The following is a 20,535-nucleotide window of genomic DNA, read 5'->3' as shown; positions in this document are numbered from 1 at the left end:
TCTTCATCACACAAACCACAGTGCACTTTCGAAGTACTCTAACCAGTGCTTAGTTTGTAAATGAAACATTTCTGGAACAAGTCTGGCCATAAGTCACCGTGATCCACATCCACCACATGATTTCAGTTTTCCCGGAACATGATGTCATTAAAAGGTGATAGTGCATAAATCTTATAAACATCACCATTTAGTCTAATGAGTTACTCTGTCTGATCTTCAAGAAGAGCCCACAGTTCCCTGTTCTGTCATCTTTTCAGGCTGACTCACTTTGCTTTGTTCTCCCGCTATACTGATGCAGGAACACAGTTCCTTCTCGAGATCTCTCTTGATCAGGCTCATTATCAGAAGTCTGTCACATACAATCCACACAGCCTTGCTTGCTGAATTGTTTAAAATAAATACCGGAATGCTAAACATAAAAATCTGACATTTTCCGGAACAGGGTCTGGTAATACCTGGCTCAAATTAAGCACTGAGTACAGAACAAACTTGATTAGATGCGTACATTGTTTTCTGTGTGTTTTCAATGTCACTGCTAACACAATATACTATGAACTCTTTAGCGACTCAAACTGATCATGTTAATTTTGGTTAGGAAAGTATAGGTGTATGAGCACGTGCCACACATACAGCTTTGAACAGTAGGTGTGTTTCCATTACACTTTAAATTGCACACACACAAAAAAATGCAAATATGCTTAACAAACCCGTCCATTTTGCTAAAGCTCCCATGAAGTTGTGCTTGCATGAGGTGATTATTCAGACAATTAAAAAATGGCAAATCTCCAAAAGAAGCTTGTATATATTTATTCAAATGTACAGGTCACACACAGTATGAAGAACACACACACACGCCCTTCATCTGAATCTGCTTTATGCATAAAAAAAATACCAATAACAATGGTTTATGCATACAAACAAGTAGACGAACCCAGAATATTAATTTAACATGCAAATTACCATCACAGATTTACAGATCCATCATGCTGTTAAAAGTAATCGCGCAGATGTAGGCCTAGAATATCATTCTCAACTACAAAATGTGCAGATTTACTGTTATTTAACGTAAAATGAAAAGTTTTAGCCACAACAGTGGTTAATTTCACAATAGTTTATCCATACTTGAAAAATCCCCAAAGACACAGATTTGTCATGTAAACTCACCTAGTGATAAACAAATTTAAGACCATAGTCTGAATGTTAATGATGCTAAATTTGATGTTAAAGTTTTCTTTTTAAAACACCACCAGCATAACTGCTTGGAAGAGATCGAAATCACCTTTACAAGTATGTGGAAGTGCTCTCATATGATGCACTCTGGTATTCATCTACACCGTTCTCCTCCAGGATTTTGGTGATCGTCGACAGTGTGCTATTTGGATCCAGCAGAGTGACCAGAGGAATGTTCACGCCTCTGTAAGAAAAGATATGATTCTGCAGTGTCATGGCCAACATCGAGTCTATGCCGAGTTCAAACAAGTGAACATCATCACTCAGCTCATCCTTCTCAACCCCTGCTGTTTCACTAATCAAGAACCTCAGATAATCATGAGGGGAGGAGGATGTCATGGGTTGCTCGGGTCTAGATGGGTTCACCCCAGCTCTAATGAAGGCTTCTTTTGCTATTTTGAACAAGCGTGCGTTCAGTGATTTGTTTTGACTGAGAACACTGTTCCAGCTGTTTTTAAAACTGAACCGGCATACAACCTGTTGAGGTTTGTTGATCAAAAGGCACTGCTCGAGGCTTTCGTGGATCTCTGGGACCTCCAATAGCAAGATTCCTTTGGCCTCCAGAAATCTTTGAAAATGGACTTTGTCCAACAGAAGACCAAGATTCAACGCCCCCCAGTTAATGGACTGCCCAGCAAGCCCAATGTTTCTGCGGTACTGACAGAAAGTGTCCATGAATGTATTAGCCGCAGCATAATTTGTTTGTGAGGCATTGCCCATGAAGGCAGAGATGGAAGAATAGCACACAAAATAATCCAGATTGCACTGAATGGTGGCACGATGGAGGTTAATCACTCCATTGACTTTGGGCCTCATTACTTTCTCGTACAGAGATTTGTCAAGACGTTCAATCAGCCCATCATGCAAGACAACGGCACTGTGAAACACACCTTTGATGGGACTGGATGGAAAAAGTTTTTTAACCTTGGCAATTGTCTGATCCACCTGCTCAGATACAGAAACATCACATGGCAGAGACTTAATTACAGAACCGCAGCGGCTACTGAGCTGACTTATTTCTTGCTGCATCTCTGGGTTCGGATTACGTCTAGACAGAATGACGATGTGCTCTCCCCCTTTCTGAGCAATGAACTTTACAGTCTCAAAGCCCAAGCCTGTTAGACCTCCTGTGACAATGTACACTGATTTTTTCTTGAACAGATTGTTTTTGGGGATCACTGGGATCTCAGACAGCTGGTTCTTGTCTTCACTGTTCAAGATTATAATGGGTAGGATCTGGCATGTGAAGTAGGAATCAGATTCCTTCACAGACAGAAGATCAATGTGTTGGGAATTCGCTCTTTGAACAGCTGTTGTATCCAGAGACATGGACTTTCTGTTCAAATGCATAGATTTCTGCCAACGGTAGATTTTGGGCATTTGTGTCTGAAGAGACCATTTCTGCAGTACTTGGGACATAAAGACGAAATGAAAGTGGACCTCCTCATTTGTACTTCTGAATGTTGCCGAATTCAGGGGGACCTCTGTCTGATTGTCACAGACAAACACAATGTCGTTGATGCCTTTTATACGGCTAGCTACTTCAGCAGTCACTAGATTATAAGGGGGTAGAAACACAGCTCCCACAACCTCACTAAAATCACAAGACAGCTGATCAGTCTGTGTGCAGACTTTGACATTCCAACCTGATCTGTTTGCTATAGCAAGTAAGACATTAATCAAAGCTGAATCGGGAACTGTGGAAAAAATGCCCAGTTTTCTTTGCACTTTGATCTTGGGTAGAGCTTTATGCAAGATCTCCCAAGCCAGAACCATGTAAGACACACAGGGGATGTCATTGAGGAATGAAAGCCTTTTTGCTTTGCAGCAAACAGCTGCTGGGATAACTACTTTAGATGTGGCAGACACAGGGTAACAAGACACAACGTGATCACCGACTTTAAACTTGCTGACATCTTTGCCCACAGCTGTGACTGTGCCACTGTAGTCAAGGGCTAAGAGGTTATGGTGTTGAGATGTGTGCTTGTTCCAATACAACGTATGACCATAACTCAGGTCAGACATGCTGACTGGAAAGTAGTCTGATGAATGAACACAGATTTTATTGAGGTGAAGCTCAACATGTTTTCCCTGAATTGGTTGAATGGAATTTTCCATTTCAGTTGCTGACAAATTTCTCATCGCATATGGGTCTGACGTTTGCAAGATGAAGAGTTCTTCATCTAACATGTGGACCTTTTGCAAAGGGCTTGCCATACTTGGCAAAGGTGTGTGGGTGATTTCAGGCTGGAGAATGTTGCCCTCTTTCACTACTAGCTCTGGATATTTGTGACAGGGGTAGGATCTGAGAACCTGAACCAAAGCTTTGATGTCTTCAGAAGTGCCCGAGCCCATGTCAATCAGCTGGAAGGAAAGCTCTTGCAACTCAGCTGCACATGCTCTTGTCATGCCTGTCAAAACATATCCAGGATTTATGGAGTCCACTATGCTCTCAGAGGATCTATAGGTTATGACTCTGATAACCCCTGGGAACTGAAGTGCTTTGAGGTATCTGACAGTCTTTCTGAACATCTCACAGCATCCTGCCATGCTTTCCAGGACCTTTTCAGATTCCAGTGTGGTTAGGTCTGCATCACTCCACATGAACAGAATTTCCTGGAAATTTTTCTTTACACTTGAAATTGCTAGTTTTGACAAAAGAGTTTCAACCCCACCTTCTAACAGTGTGCTGCTGTCTGAAAAAGATACACATCTAGATCTCGAGTCCAAATGCTGCTGCAAAGCTTTAAATATTCCAAGCTGGTCAGAAAAGACCAGTGCCTTAATCTGTGTGTCCAACATGTCATCTTCAGAGATTATATCAAAACTGTTATGAAAGAAGTACTCCTTGACCACTTCAGAACGACTTCCTATCATTTTGATCTTCACATGCTTGATTTCAACCAACACCCTACCTTGTTTGTTGGCCAAGCAGCCACAAATTTCAAACCCATCATCTCCCACATCTACAGCTCTGAGATACACAACCAGCTCCTCTTGCAGTGGTTCAAACACAGTCAGGCTTGCTATTTGTGCAGGAAACTGGGGCCTTGCTGATTGGTCATTTCCTAAAGTTACAGGAGCAAGTTGCATGAAGTAATCCAAGACCACAGGGTGAAGGTGATAGTCGTGTAATTGATGGAGCAATTCCTTTGGGACCTTCACAACAGACAATGCCTCTCTGAATTCTTCACCACAATAAACATCTGCCTTATTCCTGAAGACGGACCCATACTGGAATCCTGTTTGACTTAGTTGCTTGTAGAATTCTTCAGAAGTCATGTGCAATGTGCATCTTCTAGAAATAGAGTCTAATGAAATGAACTGTTCTTCAGGCCTCCTTCCTGGTTGTACTTCTACAGAGCCAAATGCATAGACAGCAGAAGTTGAGTGTATTTTGAAGTTATGCATGCTATCTGCCAAATTTTCAAGCTGAACTTTTATATGTGGGGCATTCTGAGTGAAAGTCAGTGGACTCTGGAATGTTATGCTGAGTTGCAGGGAACTTAGTGGGACCTTGGGTTTTGCATATTCCATGAAAGTTGCCAAACCCAACTCGGTATAAAATGCTCCAGGGATGATGGCAACTCCATTGTGCTTGTGATCCTGCAAGAAGGCCACTGATTCAGATGACAAATCACAGCTGAATACTGAACTGTCTGTACTCATTTGTGTAACCACTGGATGGTTCCGAGTTGTACCAGTCAACTGCAAATCCGAAGCAAACACTTCTCTTTTCACATCATCAAACTGGTAACGAGGGAATGGTATTGGTTCAGCCTCCCAACCTTTGTAGAACAGATCCCAGTTTATGTTGGCCCCAAGCTCAAACAATTTAGAAACAACTGCAAGCATCGTCTCATGATCTTTATCAGGCTGTACTGCAGGAACCACAGCGATGTCTTTCCCCAAAGTCTCGGTGATGTACCTCTGCAAAGATCGCCTTGGGCCAATTTCAACAAATATCACATTCCTTTTGTTTTTAGTTGCAGACTTGACCGCTTGTTCAAATTCCACTGCTTGTCTGATATTTCTTGCCCAATATTCACCAGTAATAAAATCTGTGGAACATGAACTAACACCTGTCACTGTTGAGAACAACTCCATCTCCAAGTCACATGTCTGCAATGAGCCTATATCCTCTTTCACTCGAGATACTATGGGATCCATCATGTGACTGTGGTATGCTGCAGGTACATCCAAAATGCGGAGGAACAAATCTTTCCCATTGGTAGAGCTGCTCAATTTCTGATGCAAGCTGTCAATTTCAGCTGCATCCCCTGAGAGAGTGCATGACTGAGGGCTGTTGTAGGCAGCGAGACAGACTCTTCCTGAATGAGATGGAAGCATGTTCAAGATCTCAGAAACAGCCATATTACTGACGACCAGCATCTTTCCCCCTGTCACAGTGCTTTGTAAAGAACTACGATAGTGTATGACTTTCACTGCATCTTCAAGTGACAACAAACCAGAGCAATGAGCTGCCGCGACCTCTCCAATAGAGTGGCCAAGAACAGCATCAGGACTGATTCCCCAGTGTTTCAGAAGTTTGAAAACCGCAACCTGAATGGCAAACAGAAGAGGCTGGACGAGCTGTGGATCAGACAAATCTTTACTCATTTCAGATCTACCTTCCAGCATCTCTATCAGATTTTGTCTTCTGTAGATTTTTAGCAAAGTTTCAATCTTCACGATTTCCTCTCTGAAAACTGTCTCGTGTTTTAGGAGCTGCTGGCACATGCCCTGGTATGTGACTCCATTTCCACAAAACACAAAAACTACCCTGGAGTCTGTCTTTGACAGTACTAGCCTTTTGTCCACAGCAGCGGTGAGTTTGTCTTGCAGATCTGCTAATGACGATGTTTGAAAAGCGTTCCTGTATTTGTGTTTCAGGTGACTTCTTCTACATGCAGATGTGTACAGTAAAGACTGTAGATCTGAAATTTTCCCTGCACCGATCTGATCTGCTGTGTCTCTAATGATATTTCTCATGGATTTCTCAGAGGCAGCAGACACCACAAAATACTGACAGGATTTGCTGATGGGCTGAGATTTGGGCTTTTTTGACTGCACATATTGTTTGACTATTGCGTGTGCATTTGTTCCACCAAACCCAAAGTTATTGATTCCTGCAATCCTCCCTGCCCTGTTGTTACTGATCCATTTTTGTACTCTGGTGGGGATATTCATATTGAGAGATTTCAAGTCTATGCTGGAGTTTTCTTTGGAGTAGAATAATGATGGCACAATAGTTTCATGCTGCATCATCAAAAGAACCTTTATGAGGCCAGCAACACCTGCAGCAGATTCTGTGTGTCCGATGTTGCTCTTCACAGAACCAATGATGAGGGGCCCTGACTTCTGAGATCTTTCTTTAGCAATGACTTTTGACATGCTACCTGCTTCTACTGGATCTCCCACTGGAGTTCCAGTACCATGAGCCTCAATGTACTGGACACTACACAGGTCAGCCTCTGTTGAGTAGATTTTTCTGAGTAGCTCCTCCTGCTGTACCATGGACGGTTTGGTGATTGGGCTAACACTGTGGCCGTCTTGGTTTACTGCAGTTTTGCCGATTACTCCCCAAATGTGGTCGTGATCTTCGAGAGCCTGTCAAAAACAGACAACACATTAATGTTTCTTGCAGTAGGTTATCATGTAGGACAATATTGTTGTTTTGCTATCAACATACTCTTTTGAGAGGCTTTAGTAGGACGACCCCGCATCCTTCACCTCTTCCATATCCATCTGCTTTGCTGCTAAAAGGTTTACTTGTTCCATCAGGGGAGATCATTTTTGCCTTTGAGAGAGCCACAAAAAGGGCTGGCTCCAAGATACAACTCACACCTCCACACACAGACATATCACAGTCTCCTGTTGAGCACAATATAGACAAAGACACATTACAGAAGCTATAGATCATTATACTAAAAGGTGCTGTTCCCCTTCGGATGGGGAACTTCAATGCTATTAGTGGATTTTAATCCATGTATGGGGATTTCGTTTCAGAAAGCCAATTGTCTGAAAGAGTATATAACGGGCCAATGAAATGCCAAATGAGTTGGCAGCGTAAGCTTGTGCATGTGTGCCTTATTGCAATCAACTCCACATATAAGCACAGGGAAGCAAGGAAACGCCATCCGTTTCGCTTCAGAGACTGTTACAGCCTTCCGAGAGAGTCGATGAGGGTTCCTCCTGCTGATATCCAGCGATTTCTAGCGAACGAGAGCAGTCTCCCGGTCCAGAGTGTGTACATGCAGCAGCAGATGGTCGAGCTGGGTTTCTGCCTTGCCTGGCGTTCTTTGAGTCCGGTCCTCTAGAGTGGTGCATATGAAGTTGCAAATTTCACAAAAGGAGCAACACAGTGGTGCAGCACTTCCTTTTCAGGATTTCACTTCCCAACTAGATGAGTGCTATGTAGAGGACCAGAGGGCTAAGCCTTTAAAGCCTATCGTCCCCTTCTTCCCGGAGGTGCACAGTAGGCTCACACAATCTTGGAGGGTACCTTTCTTTGATCGTGCTGCTTGTTCCTCCGCCCTCACCACTCTTGACGGAGGAGCGGCCAGGGGGTATAAAGCGATTCCTCAGGTCAAGTGCGGAGCCAGAGCTTACAAGGCTGCGGGCCAGGCTGCTTCCGCCATGCACGCTATGGCCACCTACCAGTGCTCCCAAACACAGGTACTGCTCCGGCTGCACAAGGGTGGGTCCAACCCAAGCCTGCTTCACGAGCTTCACACCGCAAACGACTACGCGCTACGGACCACTAAGTCCACTGCGTGTGTGTTGGGTAGGACGATGTTCACATTAGTGGTCCAGGAGCGCCACCTCTGGCTAAATCTGGCTGATATGCGCAAAGTCGACATAGTCCGCTTTCTTGACTCCCCCATATCCCAGGCTGGCCTGTTCGGCGACACAGACGGTGAATTCACCCAGGAATTTAAGGCGGTGAAAGAGCAGTTTAATTTGATGGGTAATATCCCTGGAGGGGCAGACCCCATTTCCAAAGGCACTTTTCACTGCCATGAAAACATCAATGAAAGAGCACTTCTCTACTTCCCCGGATGTGACGCCCGAAATCTGCCAGTCTGAGATGCTATGCTTCTAGCTCGCAGGTTCTGTGCATTTTGCCAATGGCTCACGAGCGCTGGGAGGACGGTCTCTTTTCTCCCACCCCTCGAGCCTCCCCTCTGGAGTTTGGGTGCGGAGTGAGAGCAAATCTCTCGCCTCCAGCTCTTCCGCGGGACCCTCGCGCTTCCCGGATCAGTACACCCACGCTGCGCTTTCCCACTGCTGGTGCTTTAGAGATCGTAGCAATGAGTCCATTAGCAAGAGCGCTGCCTGCCTGGTTGACGACTGCCAGCCCTTTGCGGTGGCTCATACACACAATCAGACTAGGCTATGCGATTCAGTTCACGAAATGGCCCCCCAAGTTCACGGGTGTGTATTTCACCAGGGTCATCCCACTGTCCGCCCCTGTCTTGCGAGAGGAGATTTCTGTCCTCCTGGTGAAGGATGCAATCGAGCCAGTCCTTCCAGCCAAGATGGAGAGTGGGTTTTACAGCCCACACTTCATCATGCCCAAAAACAGCGGTGGGTCACAGCCAATCCTAGATCTGCTCGTTTTGAACCGCTGCCTGCACAAGCTGCCGTTTAGAATGCTCACGCAGAAGCGCATCCTACGATGGTCAAGATTTCTTCCTCTCCACCGTCACTTTCTGGGGTTTGCATTCGAAGGTCAAGCTTGGCAATACAAATTCCTCCCCTTCGGGCTCTCTCTGTTTCCGCGGGTCTTTACCAAACTCTCGGAGGGTGCCTTAGCACCCCTTTGGCTCGCGGGCATTTGCATACTCAATTATCTCGACGACTGGCTGATTTTAGCCCACTCTCGGGAGCAATTGATTATGGACAGAGACAAGGTGCACTGGCACCTCCACCTGTTGGAGCTTCAGGTCAACCAAGAAAAGAGCAAACTCGCCCCCGTGCAGAGGATCTCTTTTCTCGGGCTGGAGCTGGACTTGGTCACCATGACAGCACGCCTCTCCGGAGAGCGCTCTCAGCTGATGCTGAACTGTCTGAGAGAGCTCAACAGCAAAATAGTGGTCCCACTGAAATTATTTCAGAGGCTCCTGGGGCATACCGCATCTGCATCTGCTGTCACGCTGCTCGGATTAGTCCATATGAGACCAGTCCAGCACTGGCTTCACGAACGAGTCCCCAGACGCGCATGGCATGTGGGCACACACCAAGTCTCTGTTACTGCGCGGTGTCGCCGCACCCTCAGCCCTTGGAACGACCCCTCGTTCCTACAGGCCGGAGTGCCTCTAGAAAGGCATCCAGTCATGTTGTTGTTTCAACAGATGCTTCCAGCACAGACTGGGGGGCTGTGTGCTGCGGGCATGCAGCTTCGGGCCTGTGGAAAGGAACCCAGTTGCATTGGCATATCAATCGCCTGGAGTTGTTGGCAGTGTTCCTCGCTCTCCACCGTTTTTTTTTTTTTTTTCCGGTGTTGGAGCAGCAGCATGTGCTGGTCAGGATGGACAGCACGGCGGGAGTGGCGTATATCAGCCGCATTGGGGGTATTCGCTTTCGCTGCATGTCTCAGCTTGCCCACCGTCTGCTACTAAGGAGTCATCCATGGCTGAAATTGCTGTGTGCCATTCACATTCCAGGCAAGCTCAACCCTGCAGCCGATGCGCTCTCACGGCAGCCTTTACGTCCCGGAGAATGGAGACTCCACCCCGAGTCTGTTCAGCTAATATGGGCACGATTCGGGGAAGCCCAGATCGATCTGTTTGCTTCCCCTGAGAATGCTCATTGCCAATTGTTCTTTTCCCTGACCGAGTGCTCTCGGCACGGATGGACTGGCCCACAGCTGGCCTCGGGGCATGCACAAATATGCGTTTCCCCCAGTGAGCCTGCTCGCGCAGTTACTGTGCAAGGTCAGGGAGGACGAGGAACAGCTTTTGCTGGTTGCACCCCTCTGGTTACTTAGGTAACCTACCGATTGCGGTGGTTAATACCGTCACTCGGGCTAGAGCTCCCTCCTTGAGTTCGCCTATGTATTTACAATCTGCTAGTGGAGCCGGTTTCCTCAAGGGTATTAGGTAACCCTTGGTGATTGAGGAAACAACTCAGTTAAAGTGTTGAAACACGCTTGCTGCGCCATTCTCCCTAACACGGAGATACGTGCGCTTTTTCATCTGTCAGTAAAGTTCCCCGTTTAGTGAGCCCTGCAGATTCCTCCGAGGCCCCTAGCACTGACTCAGCGGAGGAGTCACCTGCTGGCCCACTACGTTGTAGGTCTGCTCGCTGGTCAGCCCGCGTTTTGGGTATAGGTGCCCGCTATGCGTGATCCCCACTAGGCGATCCCATATGCTTATTCAGCCACTGTGCTGTCCCCCCTCACGGGCGGACCCGTGTCTTCCCTCAAAGCTAACCATCTTATTATATGCGTACTCCCCCTTCTCAGGGCATATATTTTGCCATCATATCTCCCCATTGGGTAGCAGGTGGCCTCCACAGCATCCTCCCTATCGGGACTGCACGCTTTCCCAACGTACTGTCATATTTTCCTAGAATTATCTGGATGCTTGCGACTCCCAAAAAATATATCTACATCCATAAAACTTCTTTTGAAGTGGGATAAGGGCCAGGGACCACGTTGGAGGGCCACACCTCTCATGATGCAGGAGCGCTCACGCTATGCCTGGCTATCCTCTCATCAGAGGCGAAGGTAAGGTGCAGTCATTATGGCGTTCTCCAGACATTTCCCCATTCATGGATTTAATCCACTGATAGCATTGAAGTTCCCCATCCAAAGGGAACGCTCTGGTTTCTAAAGTAACCCTCGTTACCTGAAGAGGGGAGTGGAAATGCTATTTAGCATCGCCATAATGATTGTTTCTTAGCTGTAAGTATCAGTCTCTTCAGCTTAAAAGGATGGCATTTCCTTGCTTCCCTGTGCTTATATGCGGAGTTAATTGCAATAAGCCACACTTGCGCAAGCTTACACTGCCAACTCATTTGGCATTTCATTGGCCCGTTATATACTTTTTCAGACGATTTGGCTTTCTAAAACGAAATCCCCATACTTAGATTAAAATCCACTTATAGCATTTCTGTTCCCCAAGGGTTACTCTAGTAACCAGAGCGTTATATACACAAATCAGATGATTGTTATACTACACAAGTCACGTTTAACTGCAGGTTGCAATAATATTGCAACAATGATAGACATTATTTGAATAAATACAATATAAATAAATAAAAGTTCCAGTTAATCGCAATATAGTTATAGGGTTTAAACTTTTTAAAGGTAAACGTTTTTTAGTGGTGGTGCATGCCATGTTAAATGTTATTTTCAATTCATCATGATTAAATAAATGACTAAATAGAGCCTCTCACACTTAATGTGTACATTCAGTCTCCATAGTAACGTCTATAATCATATTATATAATCAGACTCCTTTGTGGACAGCAAGAAATCAATACTAAATGAGTATGACTTGTGAACTGAAGTAGCCAAAATTCTTACCATTCCTTATTTATGCATTACTCAATATTGTGACTTTGGTAGACAGAATACAAAGCGAGCTTCCTTTAGAATACAAATAGCAAAAATGAATAGCCATGTTGTTCACACGGTACATTTGTGTGAGGATTACCTTGCTTTATGGCTTGACAAGCAAAGTGAAGGGCGACGAGGGATGATGAGCAGGCACAGTCGATGGCCACGGAGGGGCCGGTGAAGTTGAATATGTATGAGATGCGGTTGGCAGCTATGCTCATAGCAACCCCAGTGCCAGTGGTGTGGCTGATATGCTTTGGATTATTCCTCACGGTTGCCAGCTCAAAGTCTCTGTTCATCAACCCTGAAAACCAAACACAAAAGTTTAGCTCTGTTGTTCTAACCTTGTTCTTGGAGCGCCCAGCACTGCACATTCTAGATGTCTCTTTTAACAGACACATGCTTTTTAGATCCCTGGGCACGGGTGTCAACCTTCTGGAGGGCCACAGCTCTGCACAGTTTTACTGTAACCCTAAATAAACACACTTCATCCAATTAATTCAGTACTTCAGGCTGTTATGGAACCTACAGGCAATTATGTTGAAGAACTGAAGTGAGTTTGTTACCCCTGTCCAAACGCAACATAGAACATAGCCTACAATATAGCCTAGTTGTGACATAACAAAGCGCTAAGTTACTAAGTTAGCAAGTAACTTTATACACCACTAAATAATTGTGTTGTAACATTACATTAATTTAACATACCTACTTAGCCCAGCCTGATCTCACGAGGAAACATAAATATTTTACGTTTTGTCAGTTTAGTGGCGAATTTGTACGATTTTAAAAAGGAGGCATGGCACCCAACCCCACCCCTAACCCCCACGGTCATTGGGTGATGAGCTAATCGTACAAAACTATGAATTAGATCGTACGAATTGAAATGAATTAGCCACTAAATCAAAAAGTTACGAACTGCTGTGAGATTGTGTTGACTGAGCCCCGTGTGTGGATTTCGCATTAGTACTACTGAGGTAGGGTTAGGTGTGTTTAAATTGAGGAGACATGCGCAATGTGCGGTAGTGGCTGGAAGTTTGTGTGTGTGTTCTAGAAACGCCCGATTAGCTTATTAACTAACTTGTTTCTTCATGCCATAACAAATACATGCGTATATGAATCCACTGAGATTAATAACTGACCACACATACGTGTTAACCCAAACATCAATCGTAATAATTGTATTAATTTTAGTTTCTGTTACCCAAATATACTCCTGTTCGTGTTCCACTGGCCTTTTCCATGGGTATCCCAGCATCCTCTAGTGCCCTGTAGGTGCACTGCAGCAAGAGTTTGTGCTGAGGGTCCATGGAGAGGGATTCCGCCTCAGTGATGCCAAAGAACTTGTGGTCAAACGCATTTAATCTGCAGAGAATATAAGGTCAGTCATGGGGAGCCACAGGGATTGTGTACTACTGATGTACCAGACAGATTTAACTGAATATTGAGAAGTATAATGATGACAAGCAGAATGAATGACCACTGAGCTTTACCCGTCAATGAGTGCTGCCTTTGCTGTGTAGGTCTTTCCCGCTTTACTCTCCTCTGGATCGTACCACTGAGAGAGGTTAAACCTGTCATTCGGTATCTGAACAGCACAGTTCTTCCCCTCGAGCAGGACACGCCAAAAGTTTTCAAGTCCCTCACCTGAAACAGAACATATACAATAAGAATGCAGTCCAAAATCATAACATGAGGCATAGTGAAACACTGCAAACTGTTCATAATCACCTCCGGGGAAATGACACCCAACACCAACAATAGCAATTTCTGTATCGTCATCCATCATGTCTCAAACTCTGTGTGCTGATACATTTACAGGATCTGGTGATGGGAAAAGCAAACATGGAGGCGAATAAAACAACTGTAATAATACAAAACAATCATCAGATGGAGGACGCGTGACTCGCTTGATTAAAGTAAGAAAATAACTTGACTTGAACTTCGAATAATAAACAGAAATCAAATGTGTTTTTGAAAATGTGTGAAGGGCTTCACACACAGGAGACTGTAGATAGCATGTGAGATGAAGCATGCTTGTTGTGCATGCACTGCAGAAAAGACACGTCAGCATCCTCCTAACTTTACAACTGTGGCTTTTCTGAGCTGTGAAGGTAAAGGGAAACATGAGCAGGGCTCTTACTTTGCCTCCGTTGTGTTTCTATAATTCATTTATAGTAAAACTTATGCATATATATAATTAAAATTCATAAGAATCTATATATTTTATCACACACTTCTTAATAACCAACATTATTGTATGATTTTCTATTGTATTTTGGATTGTGGTTTCTATTTCTGCACAAAATAATAACTGTAAAGATTAGGGAAAGCTTTGATTTGGTCTTTTTTAGCAATAACAGGGAGGATCCATTGCAACCATTTCTGCAACGTTTTAGTTTATAAAAATTCACACGATTAACTAGTGTCTTACTACCTGCCTTTTTATTAAGATATGAACAGTTTTTTAGTACTTGAGTATGATTTTATTCTGCATCCCTAATATCCTGAACTAACACCAGACTACACTCTAAAAAACGCTGGGTTGGTTTTTTAACCCAAATGCTGGGTTGAGACTGCTGGGTAACAAAATTGGGTTGATTCAACCCAATTTGGGTTGAAAATCGATCTTTATCTATAACCCAGCAGTGCTGGGTTGGGAACGCGGACGTGAAAGAGAGCACGCACGTCACGTCAACATGCAGGGACATCAACGTGAGAAACCGCCATTTTCTTTGCACTGTCTTTGAGGGGAAGCGAGTGAAATTCTGTGTGAGACGTAAGTTATTTAGTGTGTATTTAACAATTTTCATAAGAAATAACACACTTAGTTTACTTAGTATAATATACACGCGCTTTTTTTTCTGTTTCTCCGCCTGACGGCCGACTTGTTGCTCCGCCTCACACTGACCTGCTGCTCCACTTCACCGCCGACCTGTGCTCGCCTTATGGCCGAACTGTTGCTCCGAGTCCGCCTGACGAGCGACCTGTTTCTCCGGACCTGTTTCTCCGCCTAACGGCGACCTGTTTCTCCGGACCTGTTTCTCCGCCTAACGGCGACCTGTTGCTCCGCCTAACGCCCGAGCTGTTGCTCCGCCTAACGCCTGACCTGTGCTCGCCTCACGCCCGACCTGCTGCTCCGCCTCACGCCCAGCCTGTTGATCGGTGGACGGGAAAGCGCGCATGGCATCGGAAGGAGCTCGAAAAGTATAAGGTAACTAATGAAACTAACGTGAAGCATGTTTGATGACCACTTTATAAACACAACACCTAGGATAATTTAGGAGCTTTTTATTGTAATAAAATGCCTTTTGAATGACACAGATTTTTATGTTGGCTAGGTGATGACAGTAAGTAACGTTACTGTGATTTGTGATCTTTCTGGGGTGTTAACTGTAAAGCAGTAAGTAGTATTTTTACTCTTGTATTTCTTAAGTTTGTTCATGGATTTTTGTGACAATACTTTGATGTATAAGTGTTGAATTCAGCTTCTAACAATGTTTTTTTTTAATCAAAATATATACAATAATTGTCCTGCTCTGCATGTACATTTTGTTTAGCTGTACATCTGTACATTGAATAGCAAATGTTATTAATTTACTATGAGCATTTTACATTCTAGACGTGATTTGAGCTATCTTTAATTAATCCTGTATGTAAGGGTCGTTTCATGCTAACGGAAATGTCTGAGCTAAGGCTAATTCCAACCTAATCATCTTCGACTGCAAAAAGAAAAAGTTTGACCACCGTTTTATGTGACACCCTGGATAATTATTATCATTTAGGAGTATTTTTGTGATATAGTGACTTTTGGCTAACATGATCTTTTTTTACTTAATTTTGCTTAAACGCTTTTATCTGTTATTCTTTTTCAGATGGATAATTGCGTGAAAATCAAACTAAAAGAATGCAATCTTGAGGAGTTAATCCCCACATTTGAAGGTATGTAATAATATTTTACTTGGTTCATTGTAATCATTAGGGCTGCCCTTGTCTAAACATTTGTCTGGTTGACTTGTGATGTTCATTTGAAGCATTAGTTGAATAATTACAGATTTATTAATAAACCATTTATTCATTAATTCATTTTCTTTTTGACTCAGTCCCTTTATTAATCTGGGGTCGCCACAGCGGAATGAACCGCCAACTTATCCAGCATATTTTTTACACAGCGGATTCATGCAGCATACATTGACTTTGCCAGTGTGGACTTTTTTTCTGCAACTAGTGGGTAGCACATTCGCCTCATAGCAACAAGGTCACTTGATCGATCCTTGGCTGGGTCAATAGGCGTTTCTGTGTGGAGTTTGCATGTTCTCCCCGTGTTTGCGTGGGTTTCCTCCAGGTGCCCCGGTTTCCAAAGACGTGGTAAAGGTGAATTAAGTAGACTAAATTGTCAATGGTGTATGTGTGTGAATGAGTATTTGTTTCCCAGTGATGGGTTGCAGCTAAAAAGGCATCTGCTGCATAAAACTTATGCTGGATATGTTGGTGGTTCATTCCATTGTGGTTACCCCAGATTAATAAAGCGACAAAGCTGAAAAGAAAATGAATGAATGAATAATAAATTTTTAGTTGACTAATGGTTATTCAATTATTAGGGGGCAGCCCTAGTAATCATTAGCCACTTCAACACTTTAAACTGAGAGATTGAACTCTAATGCCAATTTGTCTTTGTCTGGTTATTTTTAAAAATCTGCTGTTCATGCAACCAGTGACATTCTCTTGTTTTATTTTTAGCACAGGAGCGAACCTTTCCTCGTTTTTAGGTCAATTTGAATACAATTCAGAGGGTAAGGATTCAATTAAAGGTTTCTCGATGCATAATGATGCATTTAATGCATAATGATTGTCTTAGTTATTTTATTAACAATGAAAATGTTATTTTTATGTTTGTTATTAGGGTGGCATGGGGGCGCAGTGGGTAGTGCTGTCGCCTCACAGCAAGATGGTCGCTGGTTTGAGCCTTGGATGGGTTTCCCCTTCACAGTCCAATGACATGCGGTGTAGCTGAATTGGGTAAGCTGCATTGTCCATAGTGTGTGTGTAAATGAGAGTGTGATGGGTTGCAGTTGAAAGGGCATCTGCTGCATAAAACATAAAAAGATGACGGTTTTGTGAAAGTTGTGATTTGGTCACAGCTATGGTTTCTCAAATTTTTAGTCATAAGATGCTTTATATAGATAGTGAATGCAACAAACTCTAAATGGCCTGTAAGCCAATTATTTTCATTAAAGGAGAAGTCCACTTCCAACAAAAGATTCACACATAATGTACTCACCCCCTTGTCACCCAAGATGTTCATGTCATTCTTTCTTCAGTCAGAAAGATTTTTTTTTTAGGAAAATATTTCAGCAATTTTATTCATCTTGGACTGAGATTGTGCCTCATTTTTGAAGTTTTTAAAGAAAATTTAAATGCGGCTTCAAATGATACAAATACGGTTGCAAACAGTCCCATCTCAGGAAGAAGGGTCTTATCTATTCTCATTAAGAAAACACATTTAAATATTTAATAATTTCAAATGCTCATCTTGCCTTACTATTACTTATTAAAAAAAGTTCCTTAGGCAAACCTGTTGTTGCATTGTCATCTTCACTCGGGCCAAAAAACTGCAGCATGGTGCCATGGTCAGTGGTTAACTAATGCCAACACTGGCTGATAGCTTGGTGTGTTATGGCCTTAATTGCTTCTAAAGGTATTTTAGGTGTTCTAAAGTTAACTCTAAAGATATTTAACTTTTACACTTTTGAGTTTTTAATAAATCTTAATTCTATTTATTTTTTCAGATTGGGACCAATATTGCTGAGTATCTTCATCCATTGAATTCAAGAATCTATTGAGTTTCCTCATGTTCTCATCCTTGGAGACCACCACTTCTTTCAAGCCTTTGCTCACGTGCTGTGCTATTTATTATTGCAAAGTACATTACTTGCTAAAGTGGACGTTTGCTATAAAGCATTCTACATCTTTGGTGTGAACTACCCCAAGCAGTGTTCCCTGGTGTGGCAGACTGTTGGTTTATGGACATCCTGGGGAGGAGACACTAGCAGTAAGGGTTCTGCTAGCATTAATTTTTGCTGACAAACAGTAATCATTAATACTGTGACCTCACTGCTTCCTTGGATTCTGTGTTCTTTAACTTGTACTTTGGATTGTGGGGGAAAAGGAGCACCCAGAGAAAACCCACACGAACACGGGGAAAACATGCAAACTCCACACAGAAACACCAACTGACCCAGCTGAGGCTTAAACCACCGACCTTGTTGCTGTGAGGCAATCATACTACCCACTGTGCCACCATGACACCCATTTCTAAAGAATAGTTTTAATAACTCATTTCTAATAACTGATTTCTTTTCTCTTTGCTATGATGACGGCACATAATAATAGACTAGATATTTTTTTAAGACACTCTACACTGCAGTTACATTGCAACTAATGTTTCTTACAGACTCTTTTATATCTCAGGATTGATGTTTGCACATGATTGTTCGAGTAAAAGTTAAAAAAAGTTTTCCTATTTCAAATTTGTTTTAAAATGCTTCCATCCTCAGGTTTCATTTTAACTTTTATATCTGTTTTTTCTTCAAAACTGCATTTACATTGAACTTGATCATCCTTACTGATGATTGCTTTATATCTCATATATTGATGTTGGCACATAATTGTTAAAGGGAAAGTTATAAAATGTTTTCTTATTTTTTCCTAATGTAAAATTTGTATTTTCTTAGTTTTTATTGTTTGTTTTGTTTTTTCAAGCTGTTTGATGCCTTTTCATTATTACTTTCACATATTTTTTTCTGCATTGCAGTTGATGATTTATATGAGAATATGTTGATGTTTGTGCTCAAATTACTTTCTGACTTCAGTCATTTAGATGCATTTTCATTATTACTTCCTTATACTATTGTTTTTCTCTACTCTGCAATAACATTGCAATTGCCTTACTGATGATTCCTGATTTATAAATGATGCAAATGTTTTTGAATGTATTTCAAAAATGCATTTTCTTAAGGTAATTTGTCTGATTTCAGTCTGATGCATTGTTACTGAACTTTAGTCAGTGTTTCTGTGATACAGTTTGATAAATTTTCATAGAAATCGTCTTAACCCTTTAACTACCCTTTCAAGAAAAAAAATTGGATTGCATTTCTCAACTGCTAATGTCGCTATTGAACACAATCAGTACATTTTAACACATGTTATAATTTCTAAAATATCAAACTCTACCAAATGATTGATATGTATGTTTATGGTAAAAGTACCAGAATTATGAAAAATCTGAAAAATTATGTGTAAGACCAATTAAAGAAAAAATAAATAAATAATATATATATATATATATATATATATATATACATATATATATATATATATATATATATATATATATATATATATATATATATATATATATATATATATATATGTATGTATGTATATGTTTAAAAGAAATATTTTGAACACTAAATCATCTTTTTTCTTATGACTTTAACAGTCATTATTTAAAACAGTAAAAACATGGTCAACCATTTAGTAGAGCAGGTAGTCAAAGGGTTAATGCTGAGGTGCAGATGGGAAAAATCTCAAATTCATTTGGACACATTTTATCTTTTGTCATAAATAAAATTCCATTACTGAACAACTATGTATTGCTGTAGAATTGTTTTTATTTTAGTGATTTTAATCATCAGTTTCTAGATTAAATTTCTGACCCATTTTGGGTTACATTCAACCCAGCAGTGTAGTAATTTTTAACTAATAGTTGGGTTAAAATCACAACCCAGCATGCTGGGTTAAACTTGTAACCCAACTTGCTGGGTTAAAGTAACCCAGCGTTGGGTTTGTCCCTTTTTTACCCAGCGCTGGGTTACCAAAACAACCCAAATTGGGTTGTTTTCAACCCAGCAGTTTTTAGAGTGTATCAATAAGCAACCAATTAGGCATTTATTTAGCTAGTACTCTTAGTTAATGGTTTGCTAATAGCATAAATTGTACAATAAATTATAGTGGCACCACAATTTCTCATCCGATGTCTTGTGACACTAAAATTAAGATTTATTTACAAAGTAAACTGACTTTAGATAAGCTTTGCTCTTAGTCAACTGTGCCATCTAAATATTTATATAAATACTTCAGTTTTTTCAATAAATAAATTCCATTTTAACCAACTCACACTTTTAAAATCTAGGTTTTGTTACATATTTCAGAAATCAAGTCCTTTTGCCCCTTCAGTAAAGTAGTTCTCCACTTATTCCAGTGGTTGTTTTTTTTCTGGAAAGCAACAGTTCAGAGTGTAAAGAAGACACAGATAGTCAAATATTCAGACTTGCCTGAAAGCTCATGTGGAGTCTTGTCTTGTCTTCTTGAGATGATTCTCAGGAGTCTGACCCGTATTTATTGGGCTCCTTCAGGAGGAGGATCCGCAAGAGCTGATGATTGACAAGCACAAGGAAACCATAACTGATCTTTTTTCAACACATCCTCATTTGATCATGACACACTTTATTGTTTCATTGTTTTAACCTTCTAGTCGTGTTCGTGATTTACAACTTCATAAATATTGTGTTTTACATCTGATTGCCTTATGATATCTTAGTGATGATCATCTAAAAAATGAGCAAAGTATAACTAGTGCTAGTCCTGTGTACATGCTCACCGTGTATACCCTCAGTCACTATTCCCTATATTAGTACACTTGAAGGAGGAAAATTGGATCTCAGAACACAGGAAAGGAC

The 20,535-nt window shown here is 41.9% G+C and overlaps 2 protein-coding genes across 10 annotated transcripts in view; one reads left to right on the top strand and one right to left on the bottom strand.

The window, feature by feature from the left end:
* The window catches only part of si:dkey-61p9.7, an 88,809-nt gene that overhangs the window by 8,695 nt on the left and 59,579 nt on the right, over window positions 1-20,535 (top strand). The window lies entirely within an intron of this gene.
* fasn2 (fatty acid synthase 2) lies at window positions 792-20,493 on the bottom strand. Of its 3 annotated transcripts, XM_073945345.1 has the most exons (8): window positions 20,457-20,491; window positions 20,131-20,229; window positions 13,526-13,618; window positions 13,288-13,441; window positions 12,999-13,159; window positions 11,895-12,101; window positions 6,923-7,104; window positions 792-6,840 (listed from the first exon to the last, which is right to left on the bottom strand). In XM_073945345.1, the coding sequence occupies exons 3-8, from the start codon at window positions 13,581-13,583 to the stop codon at window positions 1,282-1,284; spliced, it is 6,321 nt and encodes a 2,106-aa protein (XP_073801446.1). In that variant the 5' UTR covers window positions 13,584-13,618; window positions 20,131-20,229; window positions 20,457-20,491; the 3' UTR covers window positions 792-1,281. The 3 variants fall into 3 exon arrangements, with proteins under 3 accessions (XP_073801446.1, XP_073801445.1, NP_001041530.1); XM_073945344.1 differs by having other exon boundaries at window positions 20,131-20,493; NM_001048065.1 differs by lacking the exons at window positions 20,131-20,229; window positions 20,457-20,491 and having other exon boundaries at window positions 1,282-6,840; window positions 13,526-13,580.

This window comes from Danio rerio, chromosome 4 (genome assembly GCF_049306965.1).
Source record: "Danio rerio strain Tuebingen ecotype United States chromosome 4, GRCz12tu, whole genome shotgun sequence".
NCBI classification, from domain to species: Eukaryota; Metazoa; Chordata; class Actinopteri; order Cypriniformes; family Danionidae; genus Danio; species Danio rerio.
Note: the sequence above shows the minus strand (reverse complement) of the source record. Positions and strands in the feature narration are given on the sequence as shown.